The sequence below is a fragment of the Rhinopithecus roxellana genome, chromosome 3, assembly GCF_007565055.1.
Source record: "Rhinopithecus roxellana isolate Shanxi Qingling chromosome 3, ASM756505v1, whole genome shotgun sequence".
Classification (NCBI taxonomy): Eukaryota; Metazoa; Chordata; class Mammalia; order Primates; family Cercopithecidae; genus Rhinopithecus; species Rhinopithecus roxellana.
Window position 1 is genome coordinate 173,968,033 of NC_044551.1, and position 21,337 is coordinate 173,989,369.

The 21,337-nt window shown below is 54.2% G+C and overlaps 1 protein-coding gene across 1 annotated transcript in view; it reads right to left on the bottom strand.

Annotated features, from left to right (window-relative positions):
- Nucleotides 1–263: 263 nt before the first annotated feature.
- Nucleotides 264–21,337, bottom strand: part of FGF18 (fibroblast growth factor 18) — a 37,727-nt gene continuing 16,653 nt past the window's right edge. Inside the window, exons 4-5 of the mRNA XM_010373307.2 lie at nt 8,492–8,598; nt 264–891 (exon numbers count right to left, since the gene is read on the bottom strand). Coding sequence (XP_010371609.1) covers nt 625–891; nt 8,492–8,598 — 374 coding nt within the window. The 3' untranslated portion in view covers nt 264–624. The remainder of the gene's footprint in view (nt 892–8,491; nt 8,599–21,337) is intronic.

Here is a 21,337-nt window from a genome sequence, read left to right on the forward strand (position 1 = left end):
CAGCATCCTCCAGAACTGCGAGCAAGGCAGGGTCACCATGATTGGACGAGGCGTCTGTCGTCGGGAGGTCGAGGCGCGGAGAATTCCCAGGGGCACGCCTTCCCTGCGCGGTGTCTCGGGGCAGCTTGCAGCGGACAATAAATAAATGACTGCAAACCAGAGAGCGATTTTTGTTGGAGTTTGGGGCAGGGATAGAGGACTGGGAAAATTCGGGGGAGTTTGTTGGTGGGCAGAGTACTACTTTCTCTTTGTTTTTCTTTTTGTTTTTTTTCCTTTCAGAACCTTTGGGAAAAAGGACTTTGGTTTCTCGAAGTGTCGGTTTCCTCATTCAAGTCCTCCTCTGGGGACGAGTTTAGAGTTGTCTGTTCCTAGAGAGAGACAAGCACCTGTGGGTTGACTACAGTCCCTTTGCATGAGTCTTTTGCCATCGGGGGGTTTCAAGTCAACAATAAAATCCTTATCACCCCTCCCCCCAAGAGTTTTGGTTCAGTTTTGTCTTCTTTTAAACACAATGTACAAAAATAGAGCTTCTTCCTTATTTTTCATGTAAAAATATTCCTCTGATGCAGTTCTCTGGGAGTGTGAGTGTGGCCAGGGCGACCTGAGGGGCCGCGGCGGGGTGGCCTAGGCGGGGTGTGTGGGCCGGATCCGACGGGACCTCTTGGTCACCGTCGTGTACTTGAAGGGCTTCTGAAGCTCCGGCTGCCCCTTGGGGTAGCGCTTCATGAAATGCACGTCCTGCTGGTTCTCCCGGGTCTTGGGACCCTTCCGCGGCCGCCCCTTCTTGGTGAAGCCCACGTACCAGCCGGAGTACTTCGCCGACATCAGGGCCGTGTAGTTGTTCTCCAGAACCTTCTCGATGAACACACACTCCTTGCTGGTGCCATCGGGCTGCAGGGGAGAGAGGGGGAGTATTCAAGAAAAAACAATGACTCAGCGATGCTCGCTAAAGCACAGTGAGGAAGGTTTTTTTCAGGACCATTGCGATCGTTGTAGGGACAACTGTAAGGAGGTTTTGCAGAGGGGGAGAGAGATTGAACTCAACTCTGAATACAGCACAGGCAGGTGGGGGTTTATAACCAAGGAGCAGAGTGGAAAATGACTAAGAGAAAACATCGAGGGTGTGGGGGATTCTGGCTAAAGCCACCTAACAGGGTTTTTGCTGAGGACAGGCCAGGGTGACCAGACATCACCTGGGTGATGGAGGAGGATGAGGACCCTGATCATATATCAAGAGTGGGGGGTTCTTGCTAAAATGACTGATCAGGGCTCTTGCTAAAACTGGATTTTACAAAGAAGTGCACAGATGGGCCTAAGAGAAGGTTCAAGAGCCTGACTCTAGTTTGGCCAAGTGAAGACTCTTTGTTAGGAGGCGAGAAAGGGGACAGTAGGTACAAGGGGCATGGGCAGAAGGCTGTGGCTGGGGCAGCACAGGAGAGAGAGCCTTCACTTCCTGGATGTGTGGAGTAAACTTTTGTTACTGGCTCCTGCATCTTTCCCCCACCCTCCAATTAGGTAACAGACTCCCACTGTCATTCAGAAATCTATTCCTGGCTAGGTGCGGTGGCTCACGCCTGTAATCCCAGCACTTTGGGAGGCCGAGGCGGGTGGATCACCTGAGGTCGGGAGTTTGAGACCAGCCTGACCAACATGAAGAAATCCTGTCTCTACTAAAAATACAAAAATTAGCTGGGCGTGGTGGCGCATGCCTGTAATCCCAGCTACTCGGGAGGCTGAGGCAGGAGAATCTCTTGAACCCAGGAGGTAGAGGTTGCGGTGAGCCGAGATTGCGCCATTGCACTCCAGCCTAGGCAATAAGAGCGAAACTCCATCTCCAAAAAAAAAAAAAAAAGAAAGAAATCTATTCCTTCTTCCCCACTCTCCACCCTCATAGCCCAGGGGCTCCACCTCATCCCTATCAGAGCAAGATATCCAGACACTATTTTCCCTTTGGCCTCAGTGATTGGCTCACAGGTGAGCAAGTGACCCAAGCCATCCAATCAGAGTGTTCCTTGAGACCTTTTCTAGGCAACCCCAAACATAGGTGGATTTAAACTGGAGGAGTTTGTAAGGCTGAAGCAGAGGCAGCCACTTTATCACCATGGGGGCAGATCCTGTCTGACAGTGAAGCCAACACAGATAAAGCAAAGCCAAGGAGGGGAGAAGGAGAGAAACTACATACTGGTCACATCATTTGGGCTCTAGGTGGCATCATTTGGGCTCTAGATCCAGCCACGTCTGAAGCTCAAGTTACCTCACGGTTATGTGAGCCAATAATGGCTCGTTTCCTTTAAACCAGGTGATGATACTGTGTTCTATCGCGTACAACAGAAATGAGTCCTGATAGATTTGCATAAAACCTGACATTAAATCAGCAACTCAGCTATAACTCAGCTCCACTGTGATCTAGTTAAATATAAATTACATGCCATGTGGGATGTGGTGCATTTTAATACTTGGTATGAAGTAAGGTGGGGGCCTCCAATAACAAGAGATTTCACATGGCCAAAGTCCAAACTGTGCCATCAGTTGTGGGATCTCAGGCTCCTGGGCCGATGTGTGAAATCCCTTGGGAGCCTGGGTATGCTGGGCAAGGAGCACTAGATCTGGAGTCAGAAAACAAATGACCTCTAACACTTCCCTTGTATAACCTCAGGCCAGTCAGTCCCACTCTGTAAACCTCAAACTCCTCATCTACCTAATGGGAACAATGACTTCTGCATCATAGAGACACTGTAGGAGTGATGCAAAAAATGAATCTGACACACAGTAGTAGCTTGCTAGGTTATTCCTGAAGGGCAGTTGTTCCTGACAGGGCTCTCTTGGATCTGATCTGGACAGGGGGTGGTGGGGAGGCAAGGTTTTAGTCTCCTCTCTGAGACAGCCGAATTGCTCGATGGGGAAGAGTGGGAAACACACAAAGTTGGAAGGCCTGAATTAGCAGCACTCGAGTTTCCAACTAACATCTCCAAATTTAGGCCGGGCCCACTCCTCGTTACGGATGGATGCCCAGCCAAGCTGGAAGCCCAGCGGTCTGGCTGTGTGTGGAGACTGAGGTGCAAGTTCCAGCCTTTTGTTTGAAGTGGAAAACAGGCTGGAGCTTCCAGGAACGTTCACCTTTGAGCAGAGGGCAAGCTTGGGCCCTCCAGACAAAGTGCTGAACTTTGCAGAAAGGGACAGGCAGCGTAAGAAAACACTCTCTGGAGGATGAGATCTTTCGAGGAGGCTGCAGAACAGGCAGGGGCAGGCCTGGGACACAAACGTGGGACCCAGAGGACACTAAGGGTGGCGTGAGCAGCAAAGATCTATTGTGAGGAAAGCCAGGGTAAGCATGCAAGGCAGGTGGAGAGGAGTAGTCCCTGGGCTCTGGGTACCCCATGGAAAATTCTGGATGCTGCCTGTCCAACCTGAATCCAGGTTCTTTGCCTGGTCTCAACCAAAGAGTAGGAGCAAACAGACTAAAGGCTACACTATGATGTTTCCCCATCCTAGAATACCTGCCACTGCCTGGAAAATGGCTTTCATCTCTCCAGGCTCAGCTCAAAAACTGCCTCCTATGGGAAGCCTTCCAGGACTGCCCTTTATCTCCCTGGGCAATTCCTCTTCCTCATTCAAGACTCCATTCAAGTGTCAAGTCTTACTGGGCTCACATACTCCATCTTCTGAACCCTATTCCTTCTCCCCACACCCCAACAGAGAAATTCCATATCTGCTGGCCTCTGCATTAGCCCAAGTGCCTGCTGAGGTCAGGGCTGCTTCTCAGTTCTCTTGTTGCTGAGCACAGGCCTTAGCTCAAGACAGAGGTGCCCCGAGCATTTGGGGTTGAACGTATTTTCGTGAGGATGGAAAGGGTGGGATGATACATGAAAGGGGTTTCCTCCTGAAGAAAACAGACTCTCCCTCCTGGATCTGTTGTAAATGTCCCAGAGACAATCATAAGCTATGAGAGGTCCCTCCTGGGACACACTGATTAGGAAGACAAAGCAAGCTGAGCCCTAGAAATTGTCTAGCCCACTTGGTCTCTCTACTCATTCATTAACCATTTATTGATTGCCAACTACAGGCCAAACATTGCTACTTCCATTACTGCATTTCATCCTCTTCTTCGACTCTGCTTGGTAGAAGAAAGCAGAGCTCAGAAGCAAATTGGTTTGCCCAAGGTCATGGAGCTTGTAAGTGGCAGAGCTGGGATTTGAACTTGCCCTAGCCACTGCAGCTCACTTCTCCTCTGCCCAGTTCCAGAGAGGTCCGCAAGGGGAAAGGGTGGAGAGGAGCAGGTGCTGCCCATCAAAACATCTCACCTCCCCCAGGCCTACATAGCCACCATTGGCACAAAGCGAGGTTTTGGATGTACAAGGAGCTACCCAGTGCCAGACACACGGGCTCAGTGCATGCCTGGGTTCACTTAAAAGGGTTGAATGGCTTTGGCTGAAATTCACAAATCTTGGGAACTAGCCCTGGGGCTATGATGATCACAAGTTCCCCTCCATGACCTCAGGCAAAAATGGATAAGCACCTAACAGCACGCTACACCTGGGCTTGACACTTGCCTCTGCCCCTGGCTACCTCTATGACCCTGCTCACCACAGCAGAAATTCCAAAAACACCTATGCTTGGGCCCGGCCCCCGGAAACTCTGACACAACTAGTTCAGGCAAGGCAGAAGCATCAGTATGTAGAGAGTAAGTGAATATTCCATCCCAGAACCCTGATGATGTAGCAGAACTTGATCTCTTTCCTACTACCACCTCCAACCTCTCGCAACCCAAACTGGAGCCCTAGTCCTTCCATTTGATCTGAAGATGGAATCCTGATGACCTCCTCTGGCCCCTAGATCCAATCTTACCTGAAACTAGAACTACCCCCCGGACTGCTGTTTGTTGTTGTTATTGTTGTTTGCTATATAAGCCCCATATTCCCTTTTTGCTTAAGGCATTTTAGATTAAGTTTCAGCCATTTGCAACCAAAGTCATCTTAACGAAGGTGTGCTGGTGGGCAGAGCACTCCCCTGACCTGAAAAGGTCTGTGGCTCTATATTGCCCCAAAAAGGACGCATCAGTGATCGCAACAGGTGGTGGCAGATGAGAAAAATACAACCTGGGTTGCATCTCCAGAGATGGGAAAAAAAAATGCCTAGCACATCATGCTAGACACTCAACCACTGTTTACAAAATGAAAGGAAGCGCCACCTCCTGGGCCAGGTGATGTGGGTTCCAGAGGGGTAGCAAGGAGAAGGGGGGCCGCCTGAGCATGCAGGGGCTGGGACAGAGCTTTGGCATCTGATTAGTACAATGCAGCAGAAAGAGTAACTCCAGCAAGGGCCTGCAACCTCTGGAAAGCTCTGTCAAGGGCTTGATGCAGGGACCCTTGCTGTGGCCAGAGATGTGCAGGGTTGGCACACAGATGGCCCAAGGAAGCTGTCCCATTGAGCCACTCCAAAGGAGTCGGCACTGGAGCTGAGACCAGGCATTCCCACAGGTGAAGAAGTGACCTTGTGACCCGGCTCCAAAGGGAAGGGGACTAACACTTAGCAAGTGCCTACTTGCCTACTAAGTGCCCGGATTATCACTCCCATTTTACAGATGAGGACGCTGAGGCTCAGCAAGTCCAGAGGGCTTAGACTCCCTTGGGTTGATGTGGATAATTCAGGCTGTAGCTTAAGAGTCAATCCACAGACAGCAGGAAACATGTTTCTAATTTTCTTTGGTGCCCCCAGAGCCCTTTGGCCAGGTACACAGATCTCAAATGAATGGATGCAGAATCGGCCCTCAGGGAGCTCCCAGTGTGACAGAGCATGCAGGCACGAAGACAAACAGTGATAACCCAGGTCAGCAGACAGGCAACAGGGGGCTGCGCGAGGGCCTGTGGGGCTCCGGGGTGGGTGGGCTGACAGAGGGGTCCGGGAATGACCAGCCAGGACTCTGGGCAAGTGGACAGAGGGAAGGGCAGGCCCGGCAGAGGGCCCAAAGACCCCGTCCCTGGAGCAGTGGTGTTCAGTGCCACGCATCTGGAGCATAAGGAATCCATGTGCCCGGGGAGGCTCCCCAGGGCCTTCGGCGTCCCATAGCAAGGTGGGAGGACCCATGGATGGGTTTGGAGCTGGGTGGGGGTGGAGGGCAGGCCATGTGCTGCCCTCCAAGGCCACATGTGCTGTAGAAAGCCGAAGGTGGGCAGCGGGGAAAGGCCTGGAGGTGCAGAAGCCACACACCAGGGGCTGGGGCAACGATTTCCGGGATGGTAGGAGGCCACAACAGAGGCCATGGCAGGGGTTAGGACAGGAAGGGACTCCCAGGACCTGAGGCCCGACCGGGCAGGGAGGCTGTGGCGAGGACCGCAGCCCAGGAGCCAGATTCCCACCTCCGGGGCCAGAGAGTGAGGGGGCGCTGGGCGGGGCAGAGGTCAAGCCTGGACAGGTGGATTTGGGGGCGTCCTCAAGTCCCCCGGGTGGGCCCAGAAGACAGGAGGCTGGCAAGGGATGGGGGCGGGCGTGGAGGCCGGGGCGGGAGCGGGGGAGGGGCCGGGGGCCGGGGCCGGGCCTCCCTCCGCTGCGCCAGGGCGCGCCGCGCCAGCTGAACCGTCACCAATATTAATGACGGGAGAGAGGGCGAGGGGGCAGGAAATCGGAGCCGGCTCCTGTGGAAGCGGTGACTCAGCGGCTAGCCCGCGGGCGGGAGGCGGCCGGCGGCGGGGTGGGGGGGGCGGCCCGAGGGGACGGGGCTGCTCTTTTGACCCCCGCACGGCCCTCCTGGGGTCAGGATGCCGGGAACCGCGCACAGACGGCGAGGGCGGGCCGCGGCGTGGGCACGGGCACTGGCTGGTGCCGCTGGCCCCTCCTGGGCGAGAAAGAAAAACGAGCCGAAAACTCAAAGCAGGTTGGGCCTGGGAGGCGGCCCAGGCGGGCAGGAGAACAAAGCGCCTGACGCGGGGCTGGGCCGCGCCGCCACAGGAAACGACCGGCCAGGCCAGGGGGACCGGCCAGGCCAGGGGGACCCGGCGCCCGCGCCCCAGTCCGCGGCCCCGGCCCCGACCCCCCTCACCGGCCGGCCGGCTTTGCAACGGCGGAAAGTGAATCACTAATTAAAACCACTCCTCGGCATCCCGGAGCCGCGCTCTGCGGATTACTATTATTTTGCTGTTTGAGAAGCCTCAGTTGGTGTGGGCAGTGCGGCTGGAATCCTTTCCTTCCAAACCAGGCTTTGAATCCCGCCGAGCTCTAGTGTGGGACCTGGGACAAGTGCCCGGGCGTGGCCGAGCCGCGGCTTCCTCATCTGTGGAATGGGGATGGTAGCGGTGGCAGCCTCCTGGCATTCACTGGAAGCATTTCAGTTCAGTGCCAGGCAGAAAGTCGGTGCTCAATTAGCAGAGGCTATTATGACTGTAATTATTAACAAAATAATGCGACAGTGCCCTGACTGGGATTCCTGGCCTGTTACATCCTCCCTAGCCTCTTGGGTATGGGGGAGGGGGGAGGGATAAGACTTGGGGAATTCAAAAAATCAAAAACATAGCTTCAGCAAGACTGAAGTCATCTCCCCCATCCCCAACAAGATGTAATGAACCGCAAATAATCAGCCAGGGCATTGCCCCCAAGCACAAGCCCATCCCCCTTGGAATCCAGGCCTACCCTCCACCCCACTCCACCTACCCAGGCAGAACCCCCTCAATCCTGGTTACACAAGCTGGATATGGGAGTCAGTCCCTGCAGAGAGAAGAGGACAGAAAACCTGACCCTACCATAGAGCTCCTGTGGATAACACCTTCCATTTGAACACCCAGAGGAAGCCAGTTCCTGACTTCTGCAAACAAGCGCATCCAGGAAACGAACAGGGGTGCTGAGAAGCAGCATCATTGGAGACTGAGATCTCCACACACGTGGGTCTCCCCAACCTGAGGGTCCCCCCGACCTGCACCCTCCCCTGCCTCCGCCCTAATTTGTTACATGCAGCTCTCTTGCCAGTTTCAAAGTAATAAAATCTTCCTGAAATGCTAGAACCATGAGGCCCAGCGCTGACAAGGCAGCCAGGTTCTAGAGGCCACTGCTGCAGGACGGCGCTGTAAGCCCCTGGCGATTGTTAAAATGATCGCTGGAGTCACAGCCCTTGGCCTGCCGGTTCCTTGCTCCCAGAGTCAGGGATAGGTAGCTGGGGTGCCCCAGAGCCCCTCAAGGATCCTCCCACTATCAAGCAAGCCAGAGCTCCACACCCAGCAGGAGAGACCAGGGCCCTATGTGCACCGTAAGTCATAGCCATGGATACCTCAGCCTGGTGAGCTCAAGTGCCCAGGGAAGAGAAGTGGGGGATGGGGTGGGGTGAAAGAAAGAGATTACAGTCTCTCTCTCTCTCTCACACACACACACACACACACACACACATACACACACACACACGGCCTGTTTTCCATTTGGGGCTGACAGTGCCACAGACACATTGTTCCAGCTCCCAGAGCTGCTAGAGGGGAAGCCCAAGTTCCCAGGAATCCAAAGCGTCACTCACCTTCCCCACCAGCTTGCCTTTGCGGTTCATGCACAGGTAGAATTCCGTCTCCTTGCCCTTGATCCGGACTTGACTACCGAAGGTGTCTGTCTCCACTAGGAGCTGGGCTTCGAAAGGCAGAAGGAGAACAAGACACATTTTATTACCAGGGGCAGTGGCTTGGTCTAAAGGCTCAGTGACATGGTCCCTGATCCTATCTTTGGTTCCTCAATCCCCCAAAATCAGGCATGGGGAGGCCTAACAAGTCCCACAGGACAGATGCCTAAATAACCACAGAGAAGTCAGAGAAGTAGCAGTCCCTGCCCCTCAGGCAGGGAGACGGAAGCTGCCTATCACCTTCCCTTCCCTCCAGCCTCTCTTGGCTCCACTTGGGATCCAGATGGCTCCAGCCAGAAGGGAGTTCTGCCCCTTGTGGCTAAACACCAGTGTGCCCTTCTCCCCATTGTCACCCACCTTCCCTAGCCCCTCAACTCTACTGCACCAAACAGGACAAAGAGCCATGCAAAAAACCCATTTCCCAAAGCAGGACAGACAGCCATACAAAAAGGCCATTATCCCAAGCAGGACAGGAGGCAGTGCAAATAACTCCATCCCCCAAACACAAAGCAAGACAGACAATCATAAAAAAAAAACCCATTCCCCAAATCAGGACAGATGCCATACAAATAACCACAGAGAAGTAGCTAAGGGGACCAAGGGGACAGACAGACACAGATGCAGGCATGTGCATGCACACCTCCCCCACCTTTCAGGACGTCAAGCTATTTCCTCCAAAAGTTAGGTCTATGGCCCCTTCCTGCAGAGCAAACATCTGGAGCCCCTGCTAGTGCCCCCTGGCACCTTTACCCTGGCTCTTCATAGCAGGAAGGGCATGGGGAGTGAGGTGCGAGCTCCCTGGAAAAGGGGATGCAGGGTATTCCACTGCCCTCCATGGAGGCCACCAAAGCTGAAGGGTAATTAACTCCCAGGAGCCCAGAAATTCCAGTCAGGACCCAATTCCCCCTGCGATCCCCCCAGGGTGGGAGACCCCAAGCTACACCATCCATGCTCCACAGAGCCTCCCTCAGGATGAGGGGTCCAGAGCGGATCCCCCAAACCCCTGCCTGAACAAGGACATCAAGCAGGCAAAGAGTGACTGTCCCTTGATTAGGTGTGCTGTATCCAAATCAAATTTTCCTCTCCCTCTGCCAGCCCACATTTTTCTCCCCAGAAGGCTGCTGTGTGACTTTGGGTAGGCCACACGCCCTCTCTTAGCTGTCTGTCCTCTCTGGTCTTAAACCCCTGTGCCTGATTCCCCAATACCACCTGCTTTCTTTGCCTGTGACCGCCCCCCTCCCAATTCATGCACTCTTTCTCCTGACCCCTTGCTTCCTAGCCCCTGCCCCTCCCTCACCCACAAAAGTTTAATTTCAGTGACAAGTGACTTGCTTCTCCATAACAAAAATCATAGCCCCAAATTCCTGAGTACAGTATCCTTGGAGCCACAAAGAGTATACCTCAGTGCCCCTAAAATACACTAGGTATGATTTTAATAAAAAAAAATTACAAATATAGACCCTGGTGCCCTGCTGTGAAAATTAAAACCATCTGGAACTTGAGATTTCCAATAATTAATCTAGCCCTCCTTTGACACCACTACTAATTAAAATACGATACCCACCTTTCCAAGAGGGAAAAAAAGAAGAATTTACATAAAATTTAAAGATCTAACAAGAATTTAGTAACTCTAGAAACAAGGGGAGGCACATTCTTCCCTCCACCTCCCCCTAGCCCTGGTCAACACTGAGTCAGGAATATTTACCAACGCTGAGATGGCGGTGGGTACAAGCCCCTGATCCTCCCTGTTCCCCTTAAGTCAAACTCCCTGTCATTTCGTCTGTGAGCTCCCTCCCCAGGGCCAAACATCACTGCAGCTCTGAAACTTGCTTTCTCCATCTCTTCGCAAAGCTCAGGCCCCACAGCGGGTGAGGAGTTATGGGGGCATCAGGACAATTTCGGGCGCTTCTGATGAGGGGGAAAGGTGAGAGCTTCAGGGTGCACAAATCTGGGTATGAATCCACGGCCCCAACCGTATGACCCTGGGTCTCAGTTTCTTCTCCTGTAAAATGGGGGTATAATCTTCAATAGTTATTGTGAGGATTATACAAAATGATGCTGTGAAGAGCTTAGCACTCTGTTCTCAGAGGTCAGGGAGAGAAAACTCAATAAATGTTAATTTTCCTACCAACTGCAAAACCAAACTGTTTTCCCAAAAGAAAAGAAAAACGAAAATACAGTGGAAGGAAATCGGAGGTGTCTGCAAGTGGGGAGGAGCAGCAGAGCTTCCCTCCTCAGGTCTTGAGCTATGACCTGAACTTCCCAGCATCCTTCAGGGCTGCAGGCATCCCACACTGTAAAATGCATCAAAAAATGCCTGGGCTGGGGCTCACCGGGTCTAGTTTCCTTCTAGCATTGCCATCCTAGGCTGTGTGACCTTGAGCAAGTCATACCCCACTCTGAGCCTCAGTTTCCCTACCTGTGCAAGGGGGAGGAGCTTGACCCTATTCTCCTTCTCCTTGGGATTAGGAAGTGGGGTCTAGCAGAGGGGCAGGGATGGGAGATGCAGGAAGTAGGTAAAGCCACTGAGCTGGGACCCAGACAACCCCAAGTAGGCCCAAGGGGGAGACTCCCTCTCGGCCCTTCCCAGCATATGCCTGGGCCTCTGTCCTCGCAACAGTTCCTGCTGTGCTCCCCTTAGAGTGCACTGAACCATCCATCCCCATGAGATTGGGTGCCTTTGTCTCTATTCTACCATGTAGGAAACTTAGATTCAGAGCATCAACCCGGTAACAGGGGCTGACCTCAGGACTGCCTGCCTCTTTCTACTGGGGCCTGGGCTCCAGGGGAGAGGCCCCCAGCTCTGGAGGGACAGGCCTCCAAGCGCAACCCCCACCCTTCACCAGCCAGCACCACCAAAGGAAGCAAGCCCTGGCCTTTGCCTGGCTGTCCAAAGGACCTGGGGCAGAGGTTGCACCTCCACCCCACAACAAGCCTCAGCACCCCCACCCCAGCATGGGGAGGGTCTGCGCCTGGCCGGCACGCCAGGGGAGCCAGAAGTCTGTTTTCTCCCCGACCGCAGCATGCGATGGAGTGACCTAGACTCCACTCAGCACATGACATCATGAGGAGGGAGCCGGGCCAGAATTATGTAAAGTCTTTGGGGAGTAATAGCAGCAGCAGTTCTGAGAGGGGGGGGGGGGGGGTGGAGAGAGAAAACGAGACAGAGAGAGAGACAGGAGAAGGAGAAGAGAGAGACACCACCCAGGCCAGGTCCTCAGCATCACGCACCCACTCCCATGACCCAAGCCCCCATGATGCTGCTCTCAAGAGCTGAAAACCTCATCCGGGCTCAGGCACAGCTCCATTCGTGGGGCCTGCACCAGGCCAGGCAGAGGAGTTGATGACATTACCTCACCCTGCTCATCAGACTTCCTCACGGCCCCGGCCGGGCCACTGTGCCCTCCAGCCTGCACAATTCAACAGCCCCCTCCCCTTGCCATTCTCACCCCCATCCACCTCTCCTCCACACCACAGCCAGAGGAATCCTTTCAAAATATAAATTTGCCAGGCGCTGTGGCTCATGCCTGTAATCCCAGCACTTTGGGAGGCCGAGGCGGGTGGATCACCTGAGGTCAGGAGTTCGAACCCAGCCTGGCCAACATGATGAAACCCCATCTCTACTTAAAAAAAAAAAAAAAAAAAAAAAAAATACAAAAATTAGCCGGGCATGGTGGTGCACACCTGTAGTCCCAGCTACTCAGGAGGCTGAGGCAGGAGAATCACTTGAACCCAGGAGGCAGAGGTTGCAGTAAGCAGAGATCATGCCATTGCACTCCAGCCTGGGCGACAGAGTGAGACCCCATCTCAAAAAATAAAATAAAAAATATATCAATTTAATTTTGTCCCTTCTCTGCTAAAGACCTCCTAGGGATCCCCAACCCACATAGAAGAACATGTAAACTCTTCACTGGGACCCACACAGGCCACACAGCCTGGCCCCTGTGGGCCAGCCCCACCTCCCTTCCTTGCTGCTCCGCTGTAGCACACCAAGCATGCTCCTGCCGCAGGGCCCCTGCACATGCCGTTCCTCTGCCTGGAGGCTGCTTTGCCCAGAGCTTCCAGAGTGGCTCCTCATCTCCTAGGTTGTGGCACAAATATTGCCCCTCAGAGAGGCCTTCCCAGACCATGATGTCTAATGCTGGCACCACCCTCCCCAGCCCAGCCCTACCCCATTCCCCTGCTCCATTTTCCTGAGAGCTCTTCTCCGAAACTCTTATTTTTATTGTCGGTCTCTACCCAGCAGAAAGTAAGCTCCACGAGGACAAGAACCTGTCTGTCTTATCACCACTCTGACTTCCAGCGCCTATCCCACGCCTGGCTCAGAGTGAGTGACCAGCAAGCCAGTTTTAATAAGCTCATCAACAGCCTTGTGGTGTGGAGATGACTAACACCATTCACTGGCTAATGAAAACGAAATTCAGGGAGGTGAAGTGGCTTGCCTGACTCACATGGCTGGGAAGAGCAGGGTAAGGTCTGAGTCCAGTGTCTGATTTCACAGTCAATGCCCTTCACCACTGTGCGCCTTCCTGGTGTGACTCTCGGTGCTACTTGCAGGAACCATGGGCTCCCACCCACCCATCCCCAGCCTCGGTGACACAGCAGAAAACCTTTTCCCTCTCTGGGCCAGATCTAGGTAACCTCTGAGGCCTCTTTCAGTTCTACCACACTGGAAAGTATCAGTAACTGACATTTCTTTAGAGTTTATGATGTGCTGGGCATTGTCCTAACTACCTTACATGCATTATCTCATTTAATTCTTACCACCATCCTAGGAGGTTTGAACTATTGTTATTATCCCCAATTTACAGATGAGAAAACCAAGTCCCACAGTCACACAGTGATAGAGCTGAGATCCAAGCCCAGGCAGTCCGACCCAGAAGTCTCGGACTTTGCCTGTCTACCCCAGCCCTCACTTCTCAGAGGCCCCAGTCCCTTTCCTGAGGAGCGAGTGAGTGAACAGTGAAGGAGGCAGGAGGATCTTCTCTCTGGCCCTACTTTCTTCGGGCAGCAGTTAGTGGCGGGGATGTCCACCTTCCCTCAGCTCCACTTCCAAATGACTTTGAGGAAGGAGGGAGCCCCTAGGGTCACCCTGAGAAAGATACCTTTGATATCAGGAGAGGGAGAAGCCCTCAGGACCACCCAGGGCTGGGCTGCGACCACAGCCAGAGAGAGGCAAGGCAGGTTTCAGATCTGATCAAGAGGAGAAAAGGCTGCATGAAACAAGACGAATACAAAAAGAGAAGCCCCGGGCCACAGCTGCCCGAGAAGGAAGGCCCACAGAGCCTGTCTCGCCAGGGCTCCGCACAGAGCAGGAGCCCAGAGGCCACCCAGGGCTGGGGCCAAGGAGAGTGGTGTAAAGAAAAAGGGCTCAAGGCTCTGCTCCCTTCTCCAGCATCCAGAGAGGAGAGCAGCAAAGGGGAAAGAGCGCAGGAAGGGAGCTGGAGAGAAAACTTTCTACAAAAAAACTCACGTTGTCTCTTCCCACTTTAATGCCTGCAGCAAAAATGACTAAATAATGATGGTAACAGTGACTAGTTATCTGAGCATCTACCATGTGTCAGGCAATGTTAAGTGTGAATGTGGGGCGGTGGCTCAAGCCTGAAACCCCAGCACTTTGGGAGGCCAAGGCAGGCAGATCACCTGAGGTCAGGAGTTCGAGACCAGCCTGACCAACGTGGTGAAACCCTGTCTCTAATAAAAATACAAAGATTAGCTGGGTGTGGTGGTATGTGCCTGTAATCCCAGCTACTCGGGAGGCTAAAGCAGGAGAATCACCTGAACCTGGGAGGCGGAGGTTGCAGTGAGCTGAGATTGCACCACTGCACTCCAGCCTGGGCTATAGGGCAAGACTACATTTAAAAAACAAACAAACGGCCGGGCGCAGTGGCTCAAGCCTGTAATCCCAGCACTTTGGGAGGCCGAGACGGGCGGATCACGAGGTCAGGAGATCAAGACCATCCTGGCTAACATGGTGAAACCCCGTCTCTACTAAAAAATACAAAAAACTAGCCGGGCGACCTGGCGGGCGCCTGTAGTCCCAGCTACTCGGGAGGCTGAGGCAGGAGAATGGCGTGAACCCGGGAGGCGGAGCTTGCAGTGAGCTGAGATCCGGCCACTGCACTCCAGCCTGGGCGGCAGAGCGAGACTCCGTCTCAAAAAAAAAAAAAAAATTAAAAAAAATAAAAAAATAAATAAAAAATAAAAAATAAAAAACAAACAAACAAAACAGAGTGTGAATATGGAATATCTCATTTGATCGTCACAACAGCCCTATGAGATAGGAACTATTACTCCATTTTACAGATGAAGAAACTAAGTCAGTTATGCAGATAAGTTAAAAGGACCAGGATTTGAACACAGGCAGAGCAAGGCCAGAGCCAGTCTGAGACAGATGGAGATTCCGACCGAGGTATGCAGGCAGAGTGGGAACAGACATTACGCAGGCTGGTGATGACAGAAAAGGGAAGTGGCATTGACTGATTGACTGATTGCTTGACTAATCCCAGTGTGCTTCCCCAGCCAGGTTTCCTAGAGGGTGATCCGGGGCCTTGCTGTGAAGACTTTGGGTTTGAAGGGTAGGAAACAGCAGGGAAAGACTCAGAGAGGCAGCCAGAGGCCTGGAGAGAGACACAGCACAGAGACAGAGCTGAATCCCACAGACGCAGGGGACAAGACCCAAAGAGACAGAACCCAAGAGAACAAAGCTGGAGGGTGAGTTTGTTTTCCCCAAGCCTGGGGTAAAGTCCCCGAGACCCGCAAGAGCAGCAGGGGAGCTGGCAGCCAGCGAGGGGCTGGGCCCCCGGTCTGGGGCCCTGCGAGGGCTGGACAGTAGCTGGCCAGCCACAAAGATCCCAGTGCTGACAGAGCTGCTGGCTGCTCTCCAGGCGTCTTCCCCCAGTGAAGAACCATCCTCACTACAGACAGCACTGAGGGGTCACCCCGAGTCAGCCCTCCCTCCTTCCCTACTGAAGGCAGACCAGGTCTTGAGAGAGGGAGAGAGAGGTGGAGTTGGAGGAGAAGGTATCCTTTCTGGAGTCGCTTCCCCGTCCACTGTAACACACACACCCATGCACATACACACACACTGCTGTATATGGTCTTTTCTCAAAGGTGCCCACAGTTCCCTTTCTCCATATGGACACACCAGAAAGTCAGGGGGGAAAATCAATAGGGTTCATCGGGAGCTCTATTTAACCCTCGCTGTAGCTCTAGTGCCGCCATGTCAGTCAGGGGGTTGGTGAGGTGTGGATGGTCCTCCCTGGGGACAGAAGTTGTGGGACATGAGCTCAGAGGGGCAGGGGTTTAGGTGGAGATAGGAAGTTCCATTCCCAGCTGGGAGAGCTCCTGGGGAAAGCTGGGTCTGATGATCACCCTGTCCCCATTGCACAGTGCAAGGTTGGCTGGATAGAAAGGAAGGGTGGTGGGAAAGGAGGGAGGGAGCACTGATTTGCCAAGCACCTACTGTGCACTGAGATCTGTGCCAAACAGAAAGAAGCCCCTTTGCCCCAATGCGCCAGGGGAAATGATATCTGCCACACACCCTGACACACACAGGCGTCACCCATACATTCACTTGCTCAAGCATACACTGAGAGTGTCTTCGTGGCTGGCCCTGTGTACTGGGGATGCAGGAGTGAACAAGACAGAAAAAACCTCTACCCTCCAGGAGTTTACACTCTAAACACGGGAGACATAGTGGGTAACTAAATATATAACAGAAGGTCAGATAGTGACAAGTGCTAGGAAGTGGGGACAGAGCTGGGGACTCTCTGATATGGGGACAATAGTACAGAAGCCTGACTGGGTGAGGGAGCAGGCCGGGGGATATCTGGGAGAAGAGCACTCTCAGGACAGCAAATGCAAAGGCCCTCAGATGGACAGTGCTAGGGCGTTTACAGGATGCCCGGAAGGCTGCTGTGGCTGCGGCCACATGAGCAAGGAGCTGAGGCAGAGCCTGAGGCTGCAACAGGATCAGGAGCCAGGCACACCAGGCCTGCAAGCTGACTCAAGGACATGAGTTTTACTCGAAGTGAGACGAGCACCTCTGCGCTGTGGAGGAACACGCTCACATGTTAGGATGTGCGTGGAAAATGGACCATGGGGGCTCAACTCTGAGACTAGGGGTCCCTGCTACGTCAGCCACCCAACCAGTCCAAAGGACCTCTGGCAACTACCAGAACGAGGGAAATGGGGATGAGAGGACCTCCTCCCAGCTCCACCACCAACTCAGCAATAGCCCTGAAGCCCCCACCTTCCGCCCTGTGTGAGCCACTGAGGGCAGCCCCCGGTTCCGCTTTGAGTTGCCTGTACATATTTTATGCATCCTTCTGGATGCCTTTAAAGGGGCCTTGCTCTCTGCCAGGCCTTGTGCTGGACATGGCGACATGGCAAAGAGCAAGACAAGGTCACTCCTTCCAAGGAGCTCACACTCTCACAGGGCATCAGCCACGTCAACAGATGGTTCCACCGCAGCAGGACCCTTGTTGGGACAAGGGCAAGCACAGGGGCTCCGGGGCTCTGCACCCAGCCTGGGGGCTCAGGGAAGCATCTGCACTGGGGCCGCTGACTCCCTGCGAAGCTGGAATCACAGACTCACCTCATGCCTGAGCTGGAGGAAGCTGCAGAGTACCAGCTGCATACCCTTTACCCCACCCACATTACAGGTGGGGAAACTGAGGCTCAGGGAGAGAACGGGTGGGCTCACAGTCACGTGGAAAGTTCATAGCCTAGGTTCTTCCTACTCAAAGCCAGCCTCTAGTAAGGAACAGGGGGCCCTAGACTGAAGGCTCCTTGATGACTGGGACGAGGCATGTCACTCACCACAGCAGCCCCCTCCCCTGGTGCTTGTGCTTGGTATTTTATGTAGAATGAATAAGTGAGTGAGGGGAGACACACCCAATCAGGGCAGCCAAAGGCCCTCCTCCCTCATGGGGGCAGAGACCTTGCTGCTAGGAATCACCGGAGGACGCCTCCTCTACCTGCATCTAACCTGCCAGGGTCCCACTGACGGCAGACAGGAGCACAGCTGCTTCTTCCCTCAGGTCCTTTCTGGAAGCCTCTGGAACCAGTACCTGATGGCAGCTCCTCACCTGAGCCCACAACAGCACCACCGCCCCACACACCCATAGTAAGGAGGTCAGGTGGTGATTATTAATACTGGTTTAATGATCATATAATCTTTGGGCAAAAGATTCTCCCATTTCAATTTCCCTGTTTGTAGAAGAGGAAACAGGATCAGAAAGGCTAACTCAGATCCACAGTCTCCCACTCGAAAGTGGTGGAGCCAAGATTCAAATCCCATTGGATTCCCGAGTTGACAAGCTCAGTCCTCCAAATACCATCTCCCTGGCTAGCAGGGCCCCTGTGCTGGCCTGCCCAGGGTTATTCTGGGCGCTGTCAGTCTGGAGGCTGGCCGACGGCAAAATAGGGTTTTTCAATCATTTTTTTTTTTCTCAAACAGAGAAATCTTTTTTCAAATAAAATCAGGCAGGAATATCCAATCATAAGGTTTCGTAAACTTTAAAAGCAGAGTTGCCCCAGAAACTCCCCGATGCTGGAGTCTCCCTGCGTGTGGGCTCAGCTGGCCCCTCCTTCTGAGGAGTTGGTGCCTCCCCTTCTCGTCACATCCCGGGCTTAGGAACATCCACCTTGAGGGCAGGTGGAGGGGGCCTTCTCCTCCCCACTTGGCAGATAAAGAAACTAAGCCCAGACATGGAGGCTCTTCCCCAGCTCTGCAGGATGCTCAGTGGCAGAGCTGCGGCTGGAACTCAGTGTCCTGCTTGTCATTCCAGTGGTGTTTTTTGACATGGCAACTGCCTGCAGGACAGAGTATCCAGCACCAAGGGCAAGAGGGGAGGCTGATATTATCCCAGGTGGGCAGGATGTCCCTCCCCAACAACCTCCCACCTGCCAGACATTCAACTACCTAAGTCTCCAGCCTTCTGGCCAGCTGTGCTCTCCCTCCAGCACCCAAAGCAAGGCTGAGAAAGTCCCTTATTCCTGGAGCGGCCCACTCTCTGAGCCCCTAAAGCTTTTCGGTACTGGGAAAGCTTTAAGGGGCCACAGGGAGACCCTCTTGCAGAATACCAAGGTGCAGAAGGCCCACTGACATCTAAGCAGATTTCACTGAAGGACCACCCACTCCTGTGCAGCAGGCCAAGAGCCCCTCGTGCCCACCCACAGAGCCAGCACCTCAGGATTCTGGCCTTTACAGAGGCAAATCTGAGTTTCTGAGTGTCTGTGGTGATTCCAGATTCCAGGTGTTTACAGGGATGTATCCGTGGTGTTTGCTGAGACTCTGAGACTGCATGTTATCAAATCACACGATTCTGACAAAGTGTGTGGTACATCTCAGACTGCATTATTCTCAGTGGGAGCAGGTTCCTGAACTGAACTGTCCTGGGCGCCCTGGCCGCCCTCCCCCCTGAGATAAGGCAGGCCCCTAATGCAGAGCAGCCCCACCCTCCTGCCCTGGCTTGGCCACATAAATCACCCTCCCAATAATATTTGTATTGATTATCTAGATTGGAAGCCTCAATTGGCTCCATTGTCTCACTTCCTCTCCCCGGGCTCACAGATGGGGTCCCTTGGCCTCATCTGTGTTTCTAATGTGGCATTTAAATGGAGCAGCAGCAGCAAGGCCCTGCACTGCCCTGGGTGTCGGGGGTCGGAGGAGTACAGAAACATATTCCTTGAGAGAGGATCATAAAATCTTAGAAAGTGTGGTGCTGGCAGAGAAGCCAAGAAGGCCTAGTCCCTAGGTACTGGAAGTGCCGCCCACTGGCCCCGCCCAGGCACTTGTCAGATGCAACAGCTCAGGCCCCGCCCCCGAGACCCACTGAACCAACACGGGCATTTGGACAGGATCCCTCTGTGGTCACACGCATGCTACACTTAAGAAGCATGGCGGGGCGCAGTGGATCATGCTTGTAATCCCAGCATTTTGGGAGGTCAAGGCGGGTGGGTCACCTGAGGTCAAGAGTTCGAGACCACCCTGGCCAACACGGCAAAACCCCGTCTCTACTGAAAATACAAAAATTAGCCAGGCGTGGTGGCGGGTGCCTGTAGTCCCAGCTTCTCGGGAGGCTGAGGCAGGAGAATTGCTTGAACCCGGGAGGCAGAGGTTGCAGTGGGCTGAGATCGTGCCACTACACTCTCCAGCCTGGGCAACACAGCAAGAGTCTGTCTCAAAAAAAAAAAAAAGCAGCAGCAGCAGCACTGCTTTAGCCCAACCATTGCATCGTGCAGAAGAGAAACCAAGGCCCAGAGAAGGCAAAGGGCTTGTCTGAAGTCACACAGCAGGAAAGATTCCCTGAGTTCCCAGTTCAGGCAGAGGGAATGAGAGGGCGAGTTGCTTCTGGGGTGAGGGGCCGGCCATTTCCGGGCTCCCCTCCCTCTCGAGCTCCCGCCTCCTGTCTCAGGGTGTGGACAGATGGTTCAGACCAGAGTCTGACCCCCCTGTACTCTCCCAGCCTGGAGGGGCCAATGAGAACTCCGGGGACTCCCCAGAAGGGCACCTCCTCCCGCCACGGCCAGCCAGCTGCCCCTTCTGGCAGCGACTGGACAGCAGATCCCAGGGAAAACCACCACCTGGGTCAGCCCAGCACAGCCAGGCGTCTGTGGAGGGGGGCACGAGGGATGGGAGGCCCCATAGAGGCGGCCAGCAGAGGGCCTGGGAGAGGTGGGGAGGAGGGAAGCTGTGGTCCGAAGAAGGGAAGCAGAGCTGGTGGGGAGGGGGACAGAGAGGTGGACAGAAACAAAACAGGGAACGAGGAAGAACCGGGAAAGGAAGAAGGGGAAAGAGAGTGGAAGGGGAGCAGAGGCGGTGAACAGTGATGTCGGGGAGAAAGGAGGCAGCTGGCCCGGAGGTGCACAAGCTCAGTGTGGCCCAGCCCTACCCAGCCTGGCCTGGCCTGGCCCAGCCCCCAGTGACGGTGCAGCTGCCACACTTGGGCCCTACTATGAGGTCAGTCCTGCCCCGGGGCTGAGGGAAAATAAATGGTGTCCAAGATAAAAGGTCCAAGAAATTATTTGTCTTGTTGTCATGTCCTGACTGCAACGGGCAGGGCTGGCAGGCAGGCGGGGCATCATCCCCAAAACACTCAGGCTGGCAGGTTTAGCCCCACACACAGGACCACAGCCCCAGATCCCCAGAACCTGGGCCTGAGAAGGCAGGAATGGGTGGGGGCAGGTGCTTTCCCGGTGAGTGGCAAGGACCAGGAGGCCTCGCAGCAGTCTCCGCTTTTCCTGCCTGGCAATTTTAAATAAATAATCTGTGTGGTATTTGCTCAGTGTCTGTCTAGGCCAGATGCCCTCCAAGCTCTGGGAAGGTGGAGCGCTGCCTGTTTCGCTCACTGCTGAGCACCTTTGTGGACCAGCGGCTTGAGATGTCTCACTCCTCCCAGCCATTGCAGAGGCAGCACAGGCAGGGGAGCGGGGAGAGTTCCCAAGTACTCCAGGAGGGTTGGGCAGTTCCAGGGTCAAGGGCAGGTCAATAGGACCATGGCCCAAGGTGTTACGTGTGCCATGTATCACAGGTGCACAGGCTCAAGCTCAAAGCACCCATATGCACACGTGCACATAACACACACACTAGGCTGATTTCCACCCCCAGCAGCTTCCAAAAAGCATCACCTAGAGGCTCCTGCCCCTTGAAGTGGCCGAACCTGGGGCTGGTGAGTGGTGGCATGGAAGCAGCCACCTGCTTTAGGCCATCCCAGGCAAGCCACTGATACCACAGCAAATGCC